The sequence below is a fragment of the Polistes fuscatus genome, unplaced genomic scaffold (genome assembly GCF_010416935.1).
Source record: "Polistes fuscatus isolate 324 unplaced genomic scaffold, CU_Pfus_HIC Scaffold10, whole genome shotgun sequence".
NCBI lineage: Eukaryota > Metazoa > Arthropoda > Insecta > Hymenoptera > Vespidae > Polistes > Polistes fuscatus.
The window spans coordinates 6,531,947-6,553,242 of NW_025112998.1; the positions used below are offsets into that span (position 1 = coordinate 6,531,947).

At 34.8% G+C, this 21,296-nt stretch overlaps 1 protein-coding gene across 8 annotated transcripts; it reads right to left on the minus strand.

Moving 5' to 3' along the window:
- Positions 1-2,153: 2,153 nt before the first annotated feature.
- On the minus strand, positions 2,154-21,261 carry LOC122526068. 8 transcript variants are annotated; one of them, XR_006305946.1, is made up of 17 exons: positions 19,385-20,580; positions 13,799-14,025; positions 12,843-13,077; positions 11,941-12,050; positions 11,284-11,400; positions 11,075-11,146; positions 10,176-10,376; positions 9,714-9,889; positions 9,520-9,593; positions 9,240-9,369; positions 8,849-9,070; positions 8,318-8,641; positions 7,509-7,565; positions 4,600-5,030; positions 3,595-4,315; positions 3,233-3,299; positions 2,154-2,930 (listed from the first exon to the last, which is right to left on the minus strand). XR_006305946.1 is itself a non-coding variant. In XM_043649219.1 (17 exons), exons 3-17 carry the CDS (start codon positions 13,874-13,876, stop codon positions 2,870-2,872), a joined length of 3,009 nt encoding a protein of 1,002 aa, XP_043505154.1. In that variant the 5' UTR covers positions 13,877-14,025; positions 19,385-19,838; positions 20,654-21,261; the 3' UTR covers positions 2,154-2,869. The 8 variants fall into 8 exon arrangements, 7 of the variants coding, with proteins under 7 accessions (XP_043505154.1, XP_043505160.1, XP_043505159.1 ...); XM_043649219.1 differs by lacking the exon at positions 3,233-3,299 and adding an exon at positions 20,654-21,261 and having other exon boundaries at positions 19,385-19,838; XM_043649225.1 differs by lacking the exon at positions 3,233-3,299 and having other exon boundaries at positions 10,176-10,370; positions 11,941-12,047; positions 12,843-12,893; positions 12,981-13,077; positions 19,385-20,579.
- Between the last annotated feature and the right edge of the window lie 35 nt (positions 21,262-21,296).

The following is a 21,296-nucleotide window of genomic DNA, read 5'->3' on the forward strand; positions in this document are numbered from 1 at the left end:
ATTATTATTATTATTATTATTATTTTTATTTAATTTAATTTAATTTTATTTAGTATTATTTATTTATGTTTTCTTTCTTCTCCTTCCTCTCTTCCTCCTCCTCCTCTTCTTCTTCTTCTTATTCTTCTTCTTCATCATCATCATCGTCGTTACATTTGTGTGTATTTTGTATGTGTGTGTGTGTGTGTATTCTTGTTGGTTATCTCATCTTATCGCCGATTATATTATCTATAGTAAGAATTATTACGAGACTTAAACTTGACTTTGCGAATTAACAATACGGTTGTTTTTTTTTCATATTTTTTTTTTTTTAAATTTTCTTTTTCTTTAATGTTATTTTAATTCATAATTATATCTCAAATCTCGTATTATAATAGATCTCGAGTGCATGTACCATCGATTATTATCCATCAAAATGATCCAACAAACCTGGATTTTGTTGTTGCTTTTGTGCCAACATACATATTCCTTTTTTTTATTAACATCGAATCATTAACATTCTTCGTCATTTCATTTTACGATACTTTGCCAATAAACGATCCAATTAAAAAGATTGATTTACGAAAAATAAAAACTAAAAAAAAGAAAAAAAAAAAGAAAAAAGAAAATTAATTAAATATATTTGTAAACAAATTTATTATCGATCTCGTTGATCGCGAACAAAACTTTCTTTTATAAAATTAATTGATTATATTTTAAATATACAGCAGCTTGACTATTTTCGTTCTACCGCACTTTTCGTTAATTTTTTTTGGTTATCTCGACACACAGACATAACGCGTTTATAATTATTATTTAATTTATATATATTTATATATATATATTAGTATATATTTCGTTTTTTTTTTTTTTAAAGAAATATACAACATACGATAAAACGAAACATCAAATAGTTACATTTAAATAGGCTTTGTTTTTTACTTCGATTCACAGTTACGAGAAAAATAGAGAGAAATATATAGAAAGTGTATTATTACATATATGTTTACATGTTATATATATGTATTTATATATACACGTGTGTATATATAAATAAATAAAGTGTCTATAGACATATATATATATATGCGTGTGCATGTGTGTCTGTGTGTGTGCGCGCGTGTGCGTGTGTTTGTGTTTGTTTAACGCGTGCCATACGATTAAGTTTAAATAATTTAAATCTAATCTCGCAGACTCCTGGCTCTGGGGCAGTTTCAGTTCCAGCAGTCATGCGATTTTAAGCGATTTATCTCTGCCTGACATTGACAATTATTATTCTAAGTTCAATCATTCCAAGTTATAACACGTTAGAGACCGTGTTAACTCATTTAGGCTCTAAATTATTCAAGCAAATCATTCATTCCCTCTCAAAGACGATTCAAACAAATTCTCTCTTTCTTTCTTTTTTTGTAATTGGAATAGTAATATTTGCGTTAGATCATCTTCTTCGTTCGATCTTTCTGTTTTTTTTTGGGGGGTGAGTGGCTTTTTCTTATTGTTTTTCTATTTTTTTTTTTAATTATTTTTTCCTTTTTTTTTGTAAATTATTTTTTAGATCGAATATTCGTAACACTAACAAGTAGACGAATTATTATACGCGTTCGTTAATATTTAATTAGACGTTTAATTAATTAGCGGGGGAAAAACGATTAAGCGACAATATCAAGGTGGGCTTTAAGAGCGCGCAACAGTTTTCATTAAATATTTATTCTAACGACGAATTATTAGAGAAACGTTTATGCTTACGTTGTTAGCCTCTTTTTTTTTTTTTTTTTTTTTTTATTTAAAGCGATATATTATAGTCGATTTATGTTAATCGATTTCTTTTTATTATTATTATTATTTTAACAAAAAAGTAGGAACAAATATTATGGGAATAATTACGCGAAATAATTATGTTTAATTTAAAATATTATTAGCGTAAATTATTAATAATATTTAATTTAATATTTAAATTAATGTGTCCCATCGAAGTTGAGATTAATTTTAATCTTATTAAAATCATACGAATTATTGAATTAACAATTATTATTGATAATTAATAAGGTGGTCTTTGCGTGCGGTCAAGGGGCTCATTGTTGACGAGCATCCAAAGGCCACGCTTATGGTTGTTACAAATAAAAAATCAAATTTAACATATAAATTCGAAGCAAAACTCTCGATAATTTTTCTTCTCGAATATAATTTATCGCTTTATTCGATGCTTAACGAACGATATCATGGAAATTATTTTCGATTAATATTTTTCTTCTTTTTTTTTTTTTGTTCTTTTTTATTCGACACAGAGACATTTTGCATTACGCACCACTACTGCATATTCTAATACGCTTTACGTGACAACAACTTCTCGTTTATTTCATATAATCGTCATTAATTATAAATAGAAAATATATGAAAATTAATTATAATACCTCGGCTTATTTTAAAAAGAGAAAAAAACAAAATGGCTGTAATGGCTCGGTCGGTAATCGTATCGATAAATCAAAATTTTAGGCCATATATCAATTTCTATTAATTTATTTTAATTGAAAAAGAATATCATTAATTAATCAACGATCGTTTATATAGTAATCATATTTCTATTCGTAGATCGAACGTATTCGAACGTTTATTCGAATCTTAAAACTCGAATACGACAATTCGAAGATCACGCGAATCTATTTTACCGATGGTGCATGGATCATCAAATCTGTTTGACCGATATCTAAACATTTTTCTTGATCATTCGATAACCAGTTTTAACGACAAATCTTATCGAATTTCGAACAAACCACACGAGAAAGTTCATGCACTCGAGATCAGCGAAGTGAAGAAAAATTGTTAATCGGATTTACGAATGTGTGTTTTTTAAAGTGTAAAATGCAAATATCAGAGCGCTTTTAACGCTAAGTTACAAATAACCTAATGTCGCATACGTTTTTACATAGGTTGTATCCACTCTACAGTTCTCCCTGAAACAGACGGTTAACCTTAGTACAAAACAACATTCTTTTTATGCACAATCCTGATTACGTTCGTGGAAACGATGATAGAAGTTCAACCAGCTCGGTGATTTTTACCGACAACGACAATAATATATCGAACAAAATAAAAAATAACAAATAAACAACGAATAAAAATGAAACAAAAAAAAAAGAAAACACGAATAGATAGAAAATTAAACGTACAAGAAAAAAAATTAAAGAAAAAAGAACGATAGAAAGAAAAAACGAGAAAAATTAAAATAAAGAACAGTGAATAGAAATCGTCCTACCTTCAACTATAACGCGTCTCGTCTTCCATTTCAGTCTTCGATTCTACGCCTCTACGAGAAATTATACCTACAAAGGGGTGCAGAAAAAATGCGAGAACACAAAAAAAAAGAGAGAGAAAGAGACAGACAGAGAGACAGACAGAGAGAGAGAGAGAGAGAAAGAGAGAGATCAGAAGCATATGTTTGCTAGGTGAAAAGGGTAAAGAAGGAAGTATGTATTTGTTAACGTAAGAAAACCAATGTCTTCGTCATACTTGTTCAATATGATCGTATAGGATAGAAATGGAATTTGTTTTGGTAAAAGAAAGCAAGAAAGGTATAGAGAGAGAGAGAGTTAAGGTTTGTGTTTTTGTTTTACTTACTCGTCCTCCCACGGGCACACTTCGTTAACATTATTGTCACGCTTATCCCGAGTGGGCACAGTGCTGGTAGTCGTAGCGGTGGTAGTTGGTGCCGTTTGGTCTTCCTGTTGGGTGTCCGGCTCCCAAACAGGAACAACCTGAGCTTCCTCAGTGGGCTCATCCTTTTGCGTTTCGGCACCAACTTCCTTGGTTACTTTTTCAACATCGTCCTTTTCCAACAACGCTTCTTCTCCTTCTCCTTCTCCTCCTCCTCTTTCTTCTTCTTCTTCTTCTTCTTTATCTTTTTCCTTTTCCGTTTGCCCTTCTTCCTCCTTCTCAGTTTCCTTTTGTTTGTCCTTTTCCTTTTCCTTTCTCTCTTTCTCTTCCTCCAATTCAATTTCCATTAAAGTTTCTTTGGATGGCGTACAAACGTCGCCAGTCGTTGTTCCAACACCCTCGGAATCACTTGGCAAGTCGCCGACGATCGCACTGATGCTTATCAACGGTGCTTTCGTTGATAACCTTCTCGTACCTTTTTTTGTTTCCTCTATCGTTACAACTTTGTCCATTTGTTGCGTTGTTTCTAACGATGCAGTAGTCGTCGTTGTCGTTATAATTAATGTTTCTGGTTCCTCGATCGTTGCCTCGGATATTATCGTCTCGAACTTCTCACCAGCTGCGTGGCTATACTCGAAGGATTCCCGAGGCGATGGTAAGTTGCATGACGTGGCTAATGGCCGACCTGTTGTTATCAAAAATATGTGTCTATAAACTCTACTGATTCATTATTTTACTTAAAACAGTTGGAATTATTTACTATGGAAAATAACACAATTGGTACACGGACTGAACAAATTTTTCATGACTAACAACTCAGTTACAGAAGGTTTATTATGTATCAGGATTTAGATTTTTTAAAATAATGATTTTTCTTTTCGATCAGAAGACAATTACTTGAGTCCTTAATTATAACTAGGTCTCTTTTGTGCATGCAATGCAATTAAAAAAGTACACATTAAGATTTACCAATGTCCGAGAGTTTGACTCTGTTGCTAGTTGAACCAGTCGAATAATTTCTGGTGATGGTATGTCCACCCGATCCAGAACCGATACCATGCCGTTCCATCCTGGCACTTGGGACAGCACTGTGCTGAAGACTGCAGGACTTTCTCAACCTGTCCGAAACTTCGGCTATAGCAAGACTGACATCGGAAGAGGAACTGCATGAATCCAATTGCGAAGAATTCTTTCGAGATGGTCGAGCCACGTCGATAAAATGTATGGACGTTTTGGTAACGTCGTTCCCGTATTCCCAGGATTCCTGGGTCGTGTCAGGCCACGGGCTCGTTCCAAACGGTGCCGCATCCGGCCCGGCTTCTGTACTTGGCCCTGGAATCGCGTCCCAAGGGCAAACGTCGTCCATAGGGCGAACCGTCGCCTCCGTGGCGCCAGCATCCCTGACAACACGAACTTTATTACATATGCTTTAGTCTCCACTTTTTATCTCGCCAACAATACCACGCGATTGTTCTCTTTTTTTTGTATTTTACTTTTTCTCGTCTTTCACGTTTCTCTTCAATCTGACAAAGCAAACACATTTTTTTTTTATATTTTAATAATTATTGCACGTAGGGTAAACAATTATCAACCATTTTGCAATAATCAATCATAGTCTTTTTTAAGCTTATAGTATTTTTGCGTTTTAATAAATATGCCAATTAATGTATTGGGTTGTAACATATACTTGGGTGGTTTGAAAATTCTTAAGTTTAACAATTTGTTCTATTTGTATGGGTCAAATTTTTATTTTTATTTTCCAACATAAATATGTTACAATCCAATAAAAAAGATATATATGATTGATTTCGATGAAACAATCAATAATTCTATCGTTTACCCTACAAATTCATATATGTATTTACATACGCGCGGCTTCGTAAAATCGGCGAGAATTTGGAAATATTTGAAGTTGTTCGGAAAGTTACGTCGTTTCTTTCAATAATTTAATAAAAGACGATTTCTTCGTGGTCAAAATTCGAAGCTTAATGATTGTAAACCAGTTGAATCTGATACATACAATTTATCAATTGTTCCTTCCGTTGTTATACAAAAATAACATGGTTTTTGTCAGAACAAAAATTTGGAAAAGTAGTTTTGACTATATCTTCCACTGACATGAACAAATCTTCGAAAACGGTACATAATTTTGTTCTCAAATGACAACAAATGTTGACTGATTTTCCATATTCGATGATATGCCAAAAAATCAAATTACTGGACAAATCGAAACGCAATTATAATTCTAAACCACGTCTGTTGCAAGATCGCAAAGTGATTTTTGAGGTTTAGAGTAATTGTCAGATATCGATAAATGCGAGTTGATAAAATTTCGGTTAGAAAAAACGACATTACTTTCCGAACAACCCTAATTTATACAATTTACACATTTATGTACACATTTATTATATAGAAAAGAGAATAAAATTTGAAAAAGGATCGATTCATAGTATTCGATGAGTTATTCATTGAAAATATAAGGTATTATTGTTTCGTTGGAAGCAGAAATTAGGGGATGGATGGATGGAACGGTCGGTAGGAATAATTTGTTAACGTTTAAAAAAGTACAACTAAAGATATTCAGATCAAAAAGTGAATCCACGTTACGTGCTTGTTCTCACACAATGCATACACAAATAATTTATATTATTATTTGTAGAGAATATTTCGATTTAACAATGGCGAATATAATTCATTAAACAATAATCGATGTGTTTGCCAATTTATCGAAATATGCTATACATACACATATATGTATATACATATATTATTTATAGAAAGAAAGAGAAAGAGAAAGAGAGAAAGAGAGAAGAGAGAGAGACAGAGAGAGAGAGAGAGAGAGAGAAAAAGAGAGATAGAGAGAGAAAGAGAGAGACGCGTGCAGTTACTCGTGCAAATATCTGCATTCATTGTAAATTATCGATTAGTAATCGAACACACACACGCAAACGTATTTTTAATATTATCTCGATGACATTCTCGAGATAACACGAGAAAAACGTACAAGTTTTCTTATCAAATTCCTTATCAAAGATTTTTAATATTTTTCATTTTTTTATTTGAATGACAGATATTTTTGTTCTTTCATCACGAGTAACCTAGCTGTTTCTTTTTTTCCTTTTTTTTTTGTTGTTTTTGTTTTTTCTGTTTCGTTCAAATAGTAGTGTACCGACGAAATCCAGTGGGGAGAGCAATAAACAAAGATACATAATAAATATAATAATATATACACATAATTAATTGAAAAAAGAAGAAGCTTGCCACAACAGACACCAAATATCGAATATAACCGAATACAACTAACATAAATACCCACAAATTTATGTTACAGAGAGAAGTATAAGAAAAAATATTCTTAAAACACAATGATAAATCATTTCATTCCTGTTATCATTTTCATTTGTTGGTTGTTGTTTCGTTTATAAGGAGACATTCACGTTGAGCTTCATACTGTTTCCAGGGATTTTACGTAACTTTTTTGTTTTTTTTTTTGAGTTCACACAACATACACGCAAATGACATTTTAGATAAGTGCGAAGATATTAATTAGATGTAAAGAAAAAAAACAAAACACACATTTAGGAGCATAATCGGAATAATGTAATACAATGTTAGATTATTAGCATAAAAATTATTGATCTTTTATATTATAGATAGTAATTTGTGTGTAAAATTCTTTTCTTTTTTTTGTCATTACGATTAATTTCGTCTTTCTTTTTTGTTGGAAAAAAAAAAAAAAGTTTTGTACAATTAGAGAGAGAAAAAAACTATCTAGGAGATAATTAAGTCGTAATAAAAAACAGGTCGTGAATGAAAAAATAGGCAACGTAGTGACAAAATGGAGATTGGTTTTGCACGTATGCGTTATGGGGACTTACTGAATACTATGTGGACTAGGCCTCGTAGGGATCTTTAGGAGTCGCGCCAGATCACCCCTGAAAATACCGTACCGATAAAAGCTATCCTATGTTCTTTTTCCTTGTGACTGCTCAACAATGACGCACTTCCAACGCGATTACCGAGATTATTTCCAACGAGTTTCTAGCCTCCTATTTACGATACATATCGTCAGAAGAAAGAAGAACGCGTAACCTTACCGAACTATGGTTTTTAGCCAATGTTCAAGGATTCTCGAAGGGTACTATGTGAAATGGCTCAACGTATTATGATACGAAATATAAAGAAAGAAAAATAAAAACGTTAACTATATCTCGAAAAAGATTACTTTTTCTTCAATTTGTTATTAATATTATTCTTTATTTTACTAGGACTAACCGAAAATTATTTTTACGTTCTTGTTAGATTTTTAACCATTTCGTTACGGCATGTTTTGGCTCGAGTATCCTTCCATATCAAAATTCCGACCCCTCTGGTGTTGATCGGCAGTAACGAAAGGGTTGATTAAAATTACACACACATTTTGTACCAATTTACAAAGTTAGTCCCAGCGTGTTGAAAAGAAAGAACCCAATGAGACAAAAAATTAGGAATAATAATAATAATAATAATAATAATAATAATAAATAAATAAATAAAAGAAAATAAAAAGAGGCGAGCGATTCGTGTATTTCAATGGACACGAAGAGACAATTGTTGTTTTGTTCGATAATTAGATTTAAAAGGATATGCTATGACGTGTTTGGATAAAAAAAAAATAAAAGTCGTCATACGAACGTGTCCGCCGTACCTGTATGGAATTTCGGTGAGATTTGATTGGCTATGAGAATGCGGGACTCTCGGCGTTGAACTTATTTCACGAACTCCACAAACGGCAAGTTCGTGAGCTGATCCCGAGAGGCTTCGATCGCTTCCTCTTCTTCTACCACCACCAGCACCACTACCACCACTACCAACACCACCAACACCACTACTAGCACTACCACCAGTACCACCTCCACTGCTTCCTAGATTGCCACCATGTTGTTGTTGTTGTTGTTGTTGCAACGTGCTCGTCGTTGTACTCGCGCTAGACGCCATTTTCTTTTTTGCTTGGCCACCGAAGCTGAAGAATCTGTGAAAACAACGGTTCTCCAGTTTAGAAATACGCTCGTCGTATTTCTTACTTACAATCAACAAACTCGTCCAACCGAGTAGAGAAACTCCTTACAATTGCTATTTCAATTTCTTGGCTTAAGGAAATAAGACGAGTAGAAAAAAAAGAAATGAAAGAAGGAAGGAAGGGAAAAAATAATACAAAAAAAAAAAGGATTGTACGTACCTTTTCTTTTGCAATGGCTGTACACCGGCCGCTAAAAGATTTCGATATTGATCCGAGCGAATAAATCTGGGGTAACAATCCTTCTTCAGAAGTAAAGTATATACATGCTCGGCGGCTGAATCGAAGGTAAATCTGCTGGGATTTCTCATCTCTTGATGGACCTTTTCCATTGTCTTTCCATCTATGTTGATCTCGCAAGGAGCACCCGGAGCCAGGAATTCTCTGTTGTAACAAATATTAATACTTTTACAATTTAATTTACGAATTACGTTTCGTTGTATTTATAAAATGACAACGAAATTTTGTAATCCTTAATAATTATTCATATTTTTTATTGTATACTATCGCTAAACGTGATAAAACATTAATCATAAATTTGTAATAACTATACCTGAAAATGTCGTTAACCTTTTCCGTTATTTGAGCTTGGTAACTGTGTCTCAAATCTTTAACGGCCAACCAAAAACGAATATTCTCGTGACTGTATTCTTTCCTCAAATAATTCGTGAATTCTAGCAAGCCTAAGGTAAGGGAGAAGAAGAAGAAGAAGAAAAATGTGATCGTTTAAATTCATAATAAACAAACGATATTGTATATAAAAGAATAAATAGGATTATTATTATTATTAATATTATTATTATTATTATTGGGCAATGAAAAAAATGCATCACCTGTTGGATCAGACATGAGTTCTTCCATCGATAATTCCCATCGTTTGACACGCTTTTCCGTGGGGACTTCCACTCTGAACAAACAGGTTGGAAAAGTACGATCGATTAATAAGCGAGATAATCTCTTTACGCGTGATACATATTTCATGTTCATATAAATATTAGATAAAATATCAAATAATCTTTCTACTAACACTGGACTATTCAACTGCCAGAATGTACTGTCATCTGTGATCCACGGATTCGAAGGTAGCGGATGTACGAACATCGGGTCGTATTCCACGTAAGTTTCAAAATATGACTTCAAATTTTCTATAGCAGCTGAAACCTTGATTCTCGTGCGTGTTAAACTGTTTCGAAGAAAGTCCACCTATTTAAGAGAAAACGATCAAACAAAAAAATCAAAGGAAACAAGTTAACAAATATAATATATTTATATATTATATTATTATTATTTATTTATTTTATTATTATTTTTTTTTTTTTAGCATATTATATATTACTAACGTTATATTTGCTTTTTCAGATAGTTTCTACCAATAAAAAAATACTACCGCCTTAAACCTTTTCCTTATTAGATTACGATCCACGTAAAGGGTCGTCCATGCAAAAGTTTCAATCATTAACTCGGATAAAATAATTTGAAGGATTATTACCTCTCGTTGTAATTCAGCGACGGTTCGTTTACGTGGCGGAGGACGTGGAAGTCCTGGACGAAAACGTGTCGGTCCTGGAACTACTTCAAGACTGCTAAGACAACCAGGTGGTGGCCGATAAACTCTCCAAAATGCTCTTTCCTGTGAATCGCTTACTATCTTATCCCCCTTCTTCCGGTCTTTAGCTAATCGTACCTGAGCCCACAAAGTTAGTACCATTTCAAGAAGTTAGATGTTTCTACATCAAATTTTCTACGCGATTTTTCACGCTAAACCTACCACGCCCCCGTTCAAATCACCATACCGCGTCCTGCAATATGTTAAAATGCGGTAATTTGTAAAAAAATGCTTTAAAATGGCGTATAAAGTGTATATTATTCATTTCTAAATGAAAATATTGTCTTCGTTATCTCCAATTGATTAAAATCTCACTTTATATTAAGATATATGATTTTGTTTTTCCTTTTTAATCGTCATTTAACCGCTTACAGTAGGAATAAGAAGTACGCACGAAGTGTCGGTAGGTTTAGCGTTAAAATATACATTACGCGTATCGATCGAAATATTTCCAGACATTATTAATAAATTCTTCGAGTAAGAAAATATCGATCTTTAATAAAAATGACTTGTATATCAAAAAGTTTGGATAACTCCGAAAGAGAATTTCGTAGAAATTTCAAGAAAAATCATTTGATTTGTAAGTTTCAATCGAGGACTCGCATCGGTGGTGTTGAAAGTGCACTTCGATCGATGCTCCAATAATACAAATTCTATTATACTTTCTCCGAGTAAAAGATATATCAAGCTTTTTGAAGTATATCTTTTCAATGAAAAAGTAAAATAAGAACAAAACGCGAAAAGAGTTTAAATCTTTTAAACGGAATAATTGAATTATTCACCTGTTCCTCAGCCTGTAGTTGTATAATATCCCATTTATTTTGCAGGTTCTTCCGTAGACTGTTTAATGCTTCCTATATAATGAGAAAGATAGAAAGAGAAAAGAGGAGAAAGAGAAGAAGATACGTAACAAAAAATATTCGATAAGGAACAACAAAAAAGAAAAAAACAACGGAAAAGGGATACGATTGAATAAATCAAATTTACGTACGGTTTCGTAATCTTCAAGAGCGTGCCGTTGTTTGTTCCGTAATGTTCGTTTAGCCAAATAAATAGCGTATTCCACGTTGTCAGGATTTCTATGTTGCCATGGCCAATAATACGGTGACTGTGAGATAGTTGGGAAATAAAAAAAAAAAGAAAAAAATAAATAAAATAAATATAAAATACAAAAAACTTGTTAGATTGATTCAACAGCAGCGGGGGGTAACGTTTTATTATTTTGTCTTTTTTTAAAACTAAATTGATGCAATACACCAAGCAATATTTAATTCTCTCTCTATCTATCTTTACTTTCTTTTATTTTTTTTTATTTTTTTTTTTTAAAATACTACGAAATATTAAATTAATTCGAGGCACCGAGTAATATTTTTTTTACACGCGTATTTTTTTTTCTTTTTTTTTCAAATATTAAATTTATTCAGGGCGCTAAATAATTTTCGTTTTAAATATCAAATTGATTTGAAGAACCAAAGTGTAAAATATTTTTTAAATGTTAAATTAATTCAAATTACACCGTGTAATTTATTTTTTTTTACTACAAGGTACTATAAGATAATATTTTCTTTTCTTCACTCCATTCTTTTTATTCGTTCGATTATTTTCGATATGCAATAGTAGTATGGGGGTGGGGGAAAAAAAAAGATACCTGAAATCTATATAGCGAGCTATCATCCTTAACGGTAAGCGTCTTGGAGTCGTTCACCGGGAAGAAGTAACCATACTGGCATAGTTGATTAGCAATATGGAGCGCCTCTACTGTCAACATAACAATGCACTTTCATACCTGAGAAAATGATTTAGACTGGAATTGGTAGGTATGTCTCATAAGTATTACAAAACTCGTTTAGTTACGTGCAACCCTTATATAACGCGAAACGTTGCAACTACGCACTGGACGTATATTTTTATAGAATCAAATTCTCATACCGTACTGGCAATCATTTTCAAAGCATACATCTAACATAAGAGGAGGAATTCATGCCGGCTGAAGCTTGTCTCGTCGACTAACTCTATTCATTTACGTTTTTTCTTCCGTTTTTGTATATGCGCTTTGGATGAAAGGAAGAAAAAAAAAAAAGAAGCAAGCAAGCAAGCAAGCTAGCAAGCTAGCAAGGAAAAGAAGGAAGGATGAAAAAGAAATAAGCTTTGCAAGGGTTTCCATTTATCAGAACATATTAATTTCACGTTGAAGAGATTCCGTAAGGTAAAAAGAAAGAGCGAAGCTTCAACGAAATAATCAAATGCAATAGGATAAAAATAAATGAAAATAATTTTGTGTCGTTCTCGTTTGGAGAAAGAAAAATTCTCTTCCAGATTAAAATTACAAAGTTTACGTGCACGTTGATACGAAATCCCAAATTAAAAGAAAAGGAAGATAATCACATGACGATGATGATAATAATCATAATAAATATGTTTAATGGAAAATAGGTTTGAAGTTTTAATTAGCATTTGGAAGACGCGCGAGAGCCACGGGACACCCTTTTTTTCGAGACGTCAGGATAATCTGCATAGACATCCATTAGAACGGTCCATAGACATTCGTACCTGATTCCTCGATGGAAAGCCGATCCATAAGCCACTCGACGAGGTCGTAACCTGCAACACGCAGGCAGTCTACTGTACTCTCTTGGCCGTGATGGCCGCTTACGTTTATGCCACAACGCAAGTACCGATGGCACTCACCCATGAACGCTGAGGGGATCAAGGTGAGAAATTGTTTTTGGCTGCGCACGGGTACCCCGTTTTGAGGGTCTTGCATCTCCCGCACCAGCCCCTCCATCTGTCAATGAATTTTATTTCTTTAAATAATCTATTTCCCGTTCTTTATTTTTATAATCGAAACAACAAAATACGATGAAATTTGAAGGCAAGTATAGGTCGGCCGATTAATTGGAGATTTGTTTTTCTTTTCTTTCGAAGTGAAAACTTCTTTAGAATCGTTGCGCGATTTAAAACTCGGCGAAACGAAAAAGCGATGTTGAAAAGAGAACAAACATTTAAATCTATGGAATTCATCCGCGAGAATTTGATAAAGTACACACTGGAAGTATCGTGGATTCTTAAAATAGATTATGATAAAATTCCATTGATTTTAAATGGGAATGTTAATATTAATTTTACATCGGATACAGCGCGCTACCTTTGATTGAGTTTCCGAACAACAAATTAAATTTAAAAGTGTACAGCAGTCGCATTGAATCGACAACGAGTAATCAAAAACAGTAATCGACGATGTATTTCAAAGATATATTGATCAAATCAAAAACCAAAGCATTTATTATTTCATGCTTTAGTTATACCATAAGCCATTCGTGTTATTTGTTGAAAATTGAAAACTTGAAATTTTTATAATATGTAATGTAGTATATGTAGAATAAAAAATGTAAACATTCGTCTCAATCTCTCGAAGTTTAGTTTTCCGAAGGTTTCACTTCTAACGCGTGTGAACTGCACACGCTGCACTGTATTTTTTGTTTCTTTTTTTTATGAAGAATTTTTACCTTATCGAAGGCGTAAGGCCTGTGAACACGTGACTCCTTCTCTTTTTGTTGTAGTTGTTGATTGCTAGAGGCCTCCATCGCGATCTTGGGGGCCCTCTGCGTCTTTGGCAGGAGCAGTGGCGATATTTATGGCGGAGGGGGCTGGGGAGCTGGGCCGGAGACGGGTCTACCCGAACTCCATGGGGCTCTGGCCCCATCCCATCACTCCAGTCACCCCCGCACGCCCACTGCACATATTAAATCAAACACATAAACTTATTAAATATTTTTAACCAAGTTAATCAACTTTCTCGTTGTATTTATTATTTTGATAATAGAATATATAATTCGTTGTTATTTAACTTTTCGTTAACTAGCAACTCATATACTGATCATCATCAATGCGACGAATATACTGTAGGATTCGTGAAAAAATTGGACCGTTGGACCGGGATTCGAACCCGGATTTTCCGCTTTCCGGGCGACTGCTCTTTAACCATTGAGCTATCCAGGGTCCACCGTCCAATCTTCTTACGAACGCCTATTTAAGTGTTTGGCTTGCAGGCGCTCGCATCCCACAATACTTACGAGATAAAGTTAATAAATTAATATTAAATATTCGTTAATTTAGTTGTTTTCTTTATAAATACATTTGCTTTAGCCACGAATGGATATAAAATTATACAAATTTCCAACTATTCTATTTGAATTTCCTGTTGGAAATATAATTGAACAATCCCAACGTGTTATCAATGCCACGAGTTTACTACTCAAAGCAAAGAGAAATTGTTTGTAATAGTAGTAATAGTAATAGTAGTAGTAGTAGTAGTAGTAGAGAATGGTAAACTCGCCTACGTGAATATAATTCTTGCGTGCGCCTGGAAAGTATGCGACCGTTTCTACATTGTCGTAGACATCGTTGGAATTTCACGAACAACGGTTGTAAGTCGGCACGACGTGATAGTAAACGAGTTTTCTATTAAATAGATATTTAACCACTGGTTACGCCATCGTTATTTTGTCGAAGAAAATTCCACGACAATGAATGGGGATGAAATTTCAAAAGGAATTCGAACGATTAATAAACTAAACTAATAAACGTAAAGAAGAAAATGTCTGGAACGAAGAATAATTTGTTGAGGACAGAGTAACGATATATTAACAATAATGAATTGTTGTCTTGTTTATCGAAATTAAGTCTCATTTGTACGATCTGATTTCTCTCTCTCTCTTTCTCTTTTTATTTTCGTCTTTCTTTCGTTCTCTTTCTCTGTCGTACGATGACACAATCCATAATGAAAGAACAAGCCTTGTGTTCTTGTAATCCCACCGGACAAGATTCTTTTGTTCCCCCTTATTTATTTCTCTTGCTTTTCTTTCGAACTAGATTTATGTCACTTTCGATGATCGTGCCAATAACGTGCTCGACGTAGTCGTTCTATGCTCGGACTATTGTCTCCAACATGGAGATACATATCGATCCTTACCGGAGAATAACAAAACTGACCGTATACGCAAAAAGAATCTCCGTGTGTGAGCGTTAATTAAAGGAAAAAAAAGAAAAAAAAGAAAAAAAAGGAAAAAGAAGAAAAAAAACCATCCACGAGTTCGAACAGCTTATCGCTGTTTTTCACCAAACGTCCTTCTTCCTGTTTTTCGTTCTTTTTAATGACATTTTCGAGTCCCACCGTGACGTCAATCAAAATGTCGACACATTTGCGAAATTCTCTTCGCTAGTTTCAAACCAACCTCCCCAAAGTGTTTATATTTGTATTTTCGTTTCTACGTGTACGCGTATGTGGGTGAAAGTTCCATTCGACTGTTCGAAAAGTTTTTGCAATTCTACCCTCATTACGTTTATGGAACAGTCGACGCGTTTAATATAATTATGCGCAAAAACGTGTACGCATATGTGCAAGAAGAAGAAGAAGAAGAAGAAGAAGAAGAGAAAAAGAGAAAAAAATAAATGGGGGGAGGAACCGCACATTATATCCATAATGATGAAAGACCACTTTTTTCTCCAAGGAGAATCAAAGGAAGCATTAATGAGAATAATTGAAAAAAAAAGCTATCGAAGTTCGTGCTAAGTAAACGTAAATAACGACTCTTTCAAACGATTTCTTTAATATTTTCGATAAAAATCATTCGAATCTGCGATAGAATCATATTTTTAATACTAATTATTAATCATTTATACAAATTTCGAAATTTTAATAAACTTCTTTGTAATTGAATTGAATTTTTATTCGCATTTCTTTTCATCGCTTAATATTTTGCGTTGAATATTTTTTAATAAAATTATATTACAGTAACCAACACATTTCTCGTATTGAAACGCGAACGATGTTTGCATTTTTTTCTTTTTTTTTTACTGAAAATTGGAACATTATTTGTTATTAAACTCAATACTTTTCATTTCAACTTCTATTTTTCTTTTTTTTTTTTTATATTGGAAACGCAAGGGAATACATTGTCGCATATTTTATATTGGATTTTCTACTCTTATCGCATACTATACTTTTAATTCTTTTAATGTCATATAAAAATATATATATAAAACATTAGAAATAAAAATTGCAAACGCTAAATGTCTAAGGTATTCAAATGGTTGAAACATAGAAATGTGTATAGAAATCCAATAACATTGCGTGCTAACAATATCTTTCTGTATGTTTAAAGATAAGATTTTGGCGCTGCGAACAAATCCGTTGAGGAAAATGAACATGTGACGATAATCGCGCATAATCAATAACACAAAATCACTCTGACAACGATGCATACCAAAAAAATTTATATTAATGACAAACACATCATACGTAATAAATTTTCTTTTGTCCAAAGTATACCCCAACGAAGATTTCGAATAGTAACGTTGATGAAACCATAAAAAAAAAAGGCTAAACGAGAAAGAAATAGAAAGAAATAAGAAGCCTATAAATATCGTATTGAAAAATCACAGACACGTTAGATATGAAACAAAAATTCACTATATTACAGTGAACTATAAAAAAAAATTAAATTATCAATAAAGACACTATTAATTCTCATTCCGCGAGAACCAAATACAATATTTTAGTTTCAACCTATACCAACAAAAAGATTCTAACCAAGAAGATGAACGATGTTACATTTGTAATTATAAAATCAAAATATTGTAAATTAGAAAAAATATACGAAAACGGAGAAGGGTCTGGAAAACGTATTTTGAAATTAAGATCAAATAAAATCAAATAAAATGAAATCAAATAAAATAATAATAATAATAATAATAATAATAATAAAGGAAGCATAAAATGTAGAATTGGGATTGAATTTCTATCTCACATTTCTCGGATCGCCGATAATAATCGTTGGGCTCTTTTTCGTGACGATAAAACGGCAGCAGTCGCGTATTACAACGAAATGGCTCTCAAATTGATCGGGCGAACGGTCGCACGTAGTAGACGACGCTGATTTTAGTCAACCCCCTATCCTCCCCTTTTTCTCCCTTAACTCTCTCTCTCTTTCTCTTTCTCTCTCTCATTCTCTAAGCCATTGGTAAATAAAACGCTAAAATTGAGCACCCGTCGAAAAAGCTCAATCTCTCTCGTTCGTGGGACGATGTCGACGATAGATTGAAATTTTAATTGGATTCTGCCTATGGAACACAGAGGGATGAGAGAGAGAGAGAGAGAGAGAGTGGGGGAAGGGGTGAGAGAGAATTTCAAATCGTACAAACGATTACGCAAGGGTAGACTCATTCTACCTTTTCATAATTATTGACACCTTGTTAACCAAAGAGAGAGAGAGAGGGAGAGTTTATTATTGAGATCGTCAATCTAATATTTTTCATATATATTTGTACATGCGTGCACACATTTGTTTATGCATTTACGTAAATTCACTCATTTTAGAATATATAATTAATAATAATGATTATTGTTATATATTATTATTGTATATGTACGCGTATGTGTTTTATAACATTCGAGGCTCAGTCAAATTAAGTCAACTATATTGGCTATGTGTTGTTATTATTATTGTTATTATTGTTTGCGAACAATTAATCTCTGCTTGGTAAAATATCGAAGCGTGTAGCTAACTGGTTAACTGCTAGTACGTTAATTTATTATTATTGCGTTTATTACTATTAAATATAATAATAATTGTAAAATAAATATGATTTTTATGGTACTTGGTGTGCAGTCACATTTAATAGATTGATAATGCGTCGAAGACTAAGAGAAAAAGCTAAATCTGTTGCAATACGAAGTAAATAATTATCAAAAATAAATATTAATTTAGCGTTTCATTTTAGATTCGATATATTCCATCATGGCAGGACAATTATCGAGACGGTAAACCAAGGAACCAGGACATGACATACCTTTTCCGTTGCCACAGAACCGTTAGAATGGAAAAGTGTTAGCAACGGAACAAGAAATAGAAAGAAAGAAAAAGAAAAAGAAAAAGAAAAAGAAAAAGAAAAAGGAACGGAAAAAAAGAAATAGAAAAATGTTTAATACACATACACGTATACATAAACACAGAGATATATTCGAAAGGAAGGCAAGCCTCGTTTCAAGACTTTACTCGTTATCGAAGAACGATTCTTTCTCGATGACTTGCAATCACTCTTCTCCCTTCAAAAACATCGAAGAAGAAGAGAAATAGCATGTTGCTAGCTACTTCCTCGAGTAAAGTCGAGTCCGGAGGCTCTCTGGTTGGTAAAATATCGAAGCACGTTTTCATTTACAGCTAGCTAGCTAGCTAGCTAGCTAGCTAACTGCTATTGCTTTGATCAAACGGCTTGAACGAGTATCGTTCGCAAATACACACACACACACACACACACCTTCTTTTTGCCAACCCTTTTTTTCCTATCCAGATCGAGTGTTCGGAAAACGAGGTCACCGGTGTTGTAGGCGATGTGTAGTAGTCAACTTTTGGCCACGGACGTCGTAAAAATGACTCGCGGAATTGTGACCGATCGAAAGGAAAACGATAAGAAATCAGAATCCAAGCGTTTTTTAAACCTTAAACATGATCGATATATGTATGCAGGTATACATATATTTTCATGACATTAAATTGTTCATTAAAGTATATGCATTTTCGCGTCTAAACTCATTCACACGAGGTTGCTATCTTAGATGGAAAATGATATGACGTGGCTTGGTTGGTTGGTTGGTTGGTTGGTTGGTTGGTTGGTCGGTTGGTTGGTCGGTCCACTTTTCGCTCGTCGCACGATATCTGATCGATATTTATTACGGTTTACTGCCTGAGTCGGACTCGATATGCGAATGCTACCAATGCTTGATCATTCGCATTTCCATATTTATTAATATCAATTTCTGAGAAAAGTTATCTGCCTTAGGAAAGAAAAACATAGAGAAAGACGGACAAACAGAGAAAAAGAGAGAGAGAGAGAGAAAGAGGGAAAAAATCTAAACAACGTCGGACCAAAACATTGATAAGTAAACAGTATCTCGCATACACGTATACATACCATAAATATGCATACATATGTGTGTGTGTGTGTATGTGTATATATATCGGATACTCTGATTCTATGTATACATGCGTCTATATGCATTTATATTGATGTGTATGTGAAAACGCACCCACCGAGATCGTATCAAGGTACAGAGAAGTGGTTCCGTTCGTCCCCGTCGCTGGTCAGTCGTGTTTCAAAGGAGGGAAGAACGCACGTACAGCCATCCGTCATCGTGAGATCCGCAGCGGAGATGCACGAAGCACGATCTTCCTCGTTCGAACGTAGAAATCAGCTCTTCCTCTTCCTCCTCCTCCACCACGACCACCGCCAACTCCTCCTCCTCCTCCTCTTGCTGCTGCTGCTCCTCCTGCGCCTCGGCCTCCTCCCTTCCACTCGCTTCCTCGAGCTCTGGATCGACCGCCGTCGTTGCGACAGAGCTTGGAAAAACAACCGATGGGAACCAGAAACGGATAGAGAGAGAGACCCTACCGACTCTTCCCTTCTTGGACAACCTTCTGTTGTTCGACAACGTTCCCTAGATTTTTTTTATCTCACTTCTTACTTCCTCCCCTTTTATTTTTCTTCCTATTCTTTTCAATGATAAAGGTAATCAAACTTTAGCACTGGGTATCACGAGGAACACTATAAAAGCTTTTAATCCAGGACGAGACACTCCTTTCTTTGCCCTTAACATTTATTCTTCTATCTTCTTAGATGAGGAAATCGCACAAGGATCTCGTTATCGACCGGCACTCTCTCTCTCTCTCTCTCTCTCACACACATGCACACACACACACACACACATATACACACTCTTTCTCTCTCTCTCATACATTCGAGATCGCTCGACAGCGACGAGCTTTTTTCTATTTTCTTCCTTGTTTGCAAATATGCATCTAATTGTCCCTGTTTCTTTTGATTTTTGTCGCGTGCGTGCTTTCTCTCTCTTTTTCTCGGCTTATTATTTTAGCAATGAAGTAGTACACGTCGAGCCATCCGGTGGAGCTCTTACGAGCTTGCAAGATTTTCTTCGACAGCTCGACGAGTCTCTCCAAAGTCAGCACCACTGTCGTCCAGCAGCGTTCTAGCTGTTAAGGCAGCACCGCGCGCACCCGCGCAACGCTGCCACCAGCACCAGCAGCACCAGCAGCACCAGCACCAGCAGCAGCAGCAGCAACAGCACCAACACCGTCACCGCCTCCGACCATATTTTGGGGGAGGGAGAAGCTTTCTGGGGTGGGACGAGGATTCTAGTCGGTGGTAATGGTGGTAGTGGTGGTAGTAATAAAAGTGGGGGTGGTGGTGGTGGTGGTGCTACTGCTGCTGCTACTGCTGCTGGTGGTTGTTACCGCCACCAAAAAGAGAGAGGGAAAGGACAAGTAAAAAAACGCAGTTAATACTAAAGGGAAGATTCCTCCTCCTTGTCCTCGGCCTCGTCCTCGTCCTCGTCCTCGTTCTCGTCTTCCTCCTTTTAAGGAATAGCAAACGTTCGATCGCATCCGTTCACCAACGTGTCTATCGAAATACTTAGCACAGTCAGTCTGGACAACCCGAACGCTTTGACTTCATCGACGACAATTCATGAAGCATGACCACCACTAACAACAACTGGGAACGGACATGCGCGTCTACCAAAATCTTCCCTTTTCTTTTTTCCATTCAATTCTAATTCGATGAAATTAGTGATTCAACTCGAAAGACTTTCTTTTTCGATCCGTTCTTCTTAATCTTCTTATTTTATTTGAAAGCCGCACGTTCGCTTCCTCTTATTCAACGTCGTATTCCTCATCGTTCCTCGGAACGCGAAGGAACGACGACGGAAGCTCGACTCCTCAGCACGGACTCACAATATCGCTTCCTTCCTACTCCAACAACGACGTAGGTTCGTTCTCTCCTCCGCGTTCGCTGAGCTTTCGGTCGTATTCGTACGTTTTCGTATACACTCGCGATAATACTTCGGTTAAGTTCGGCTCCTCTCGTCCACCCACCTTCGTGAAAGCTCTTTCCCTCTCTCACAGATACACATATGTGGTACATATACTT

Excerpts from the sequence above, each read along its gene's own strand:
- LOC122526068 (XM_043649219.1), bottom strand. The coding sequence starts at position 13,876 with ATGGAGGCCTCTAGCAATCAACAACTACAACAAAAAGAGAAGGAGTCA. Across the intron at positions 13,078-13,798 it reads GGCCTTACGCCTTCGATAAG|ATGGAGGGGCTGGTGCGGGA; the intron begins GTAAAAATTCTT and ends ATTCATTGACAG. Across the intron at positions 5,031-7,508 it reads CCTAGTCCACATAGTATTCA|GGATGCTGGCGCCACGGAGG; the intron begins GTAAGTCCCCAT and ends TCGTGTTGTCAG.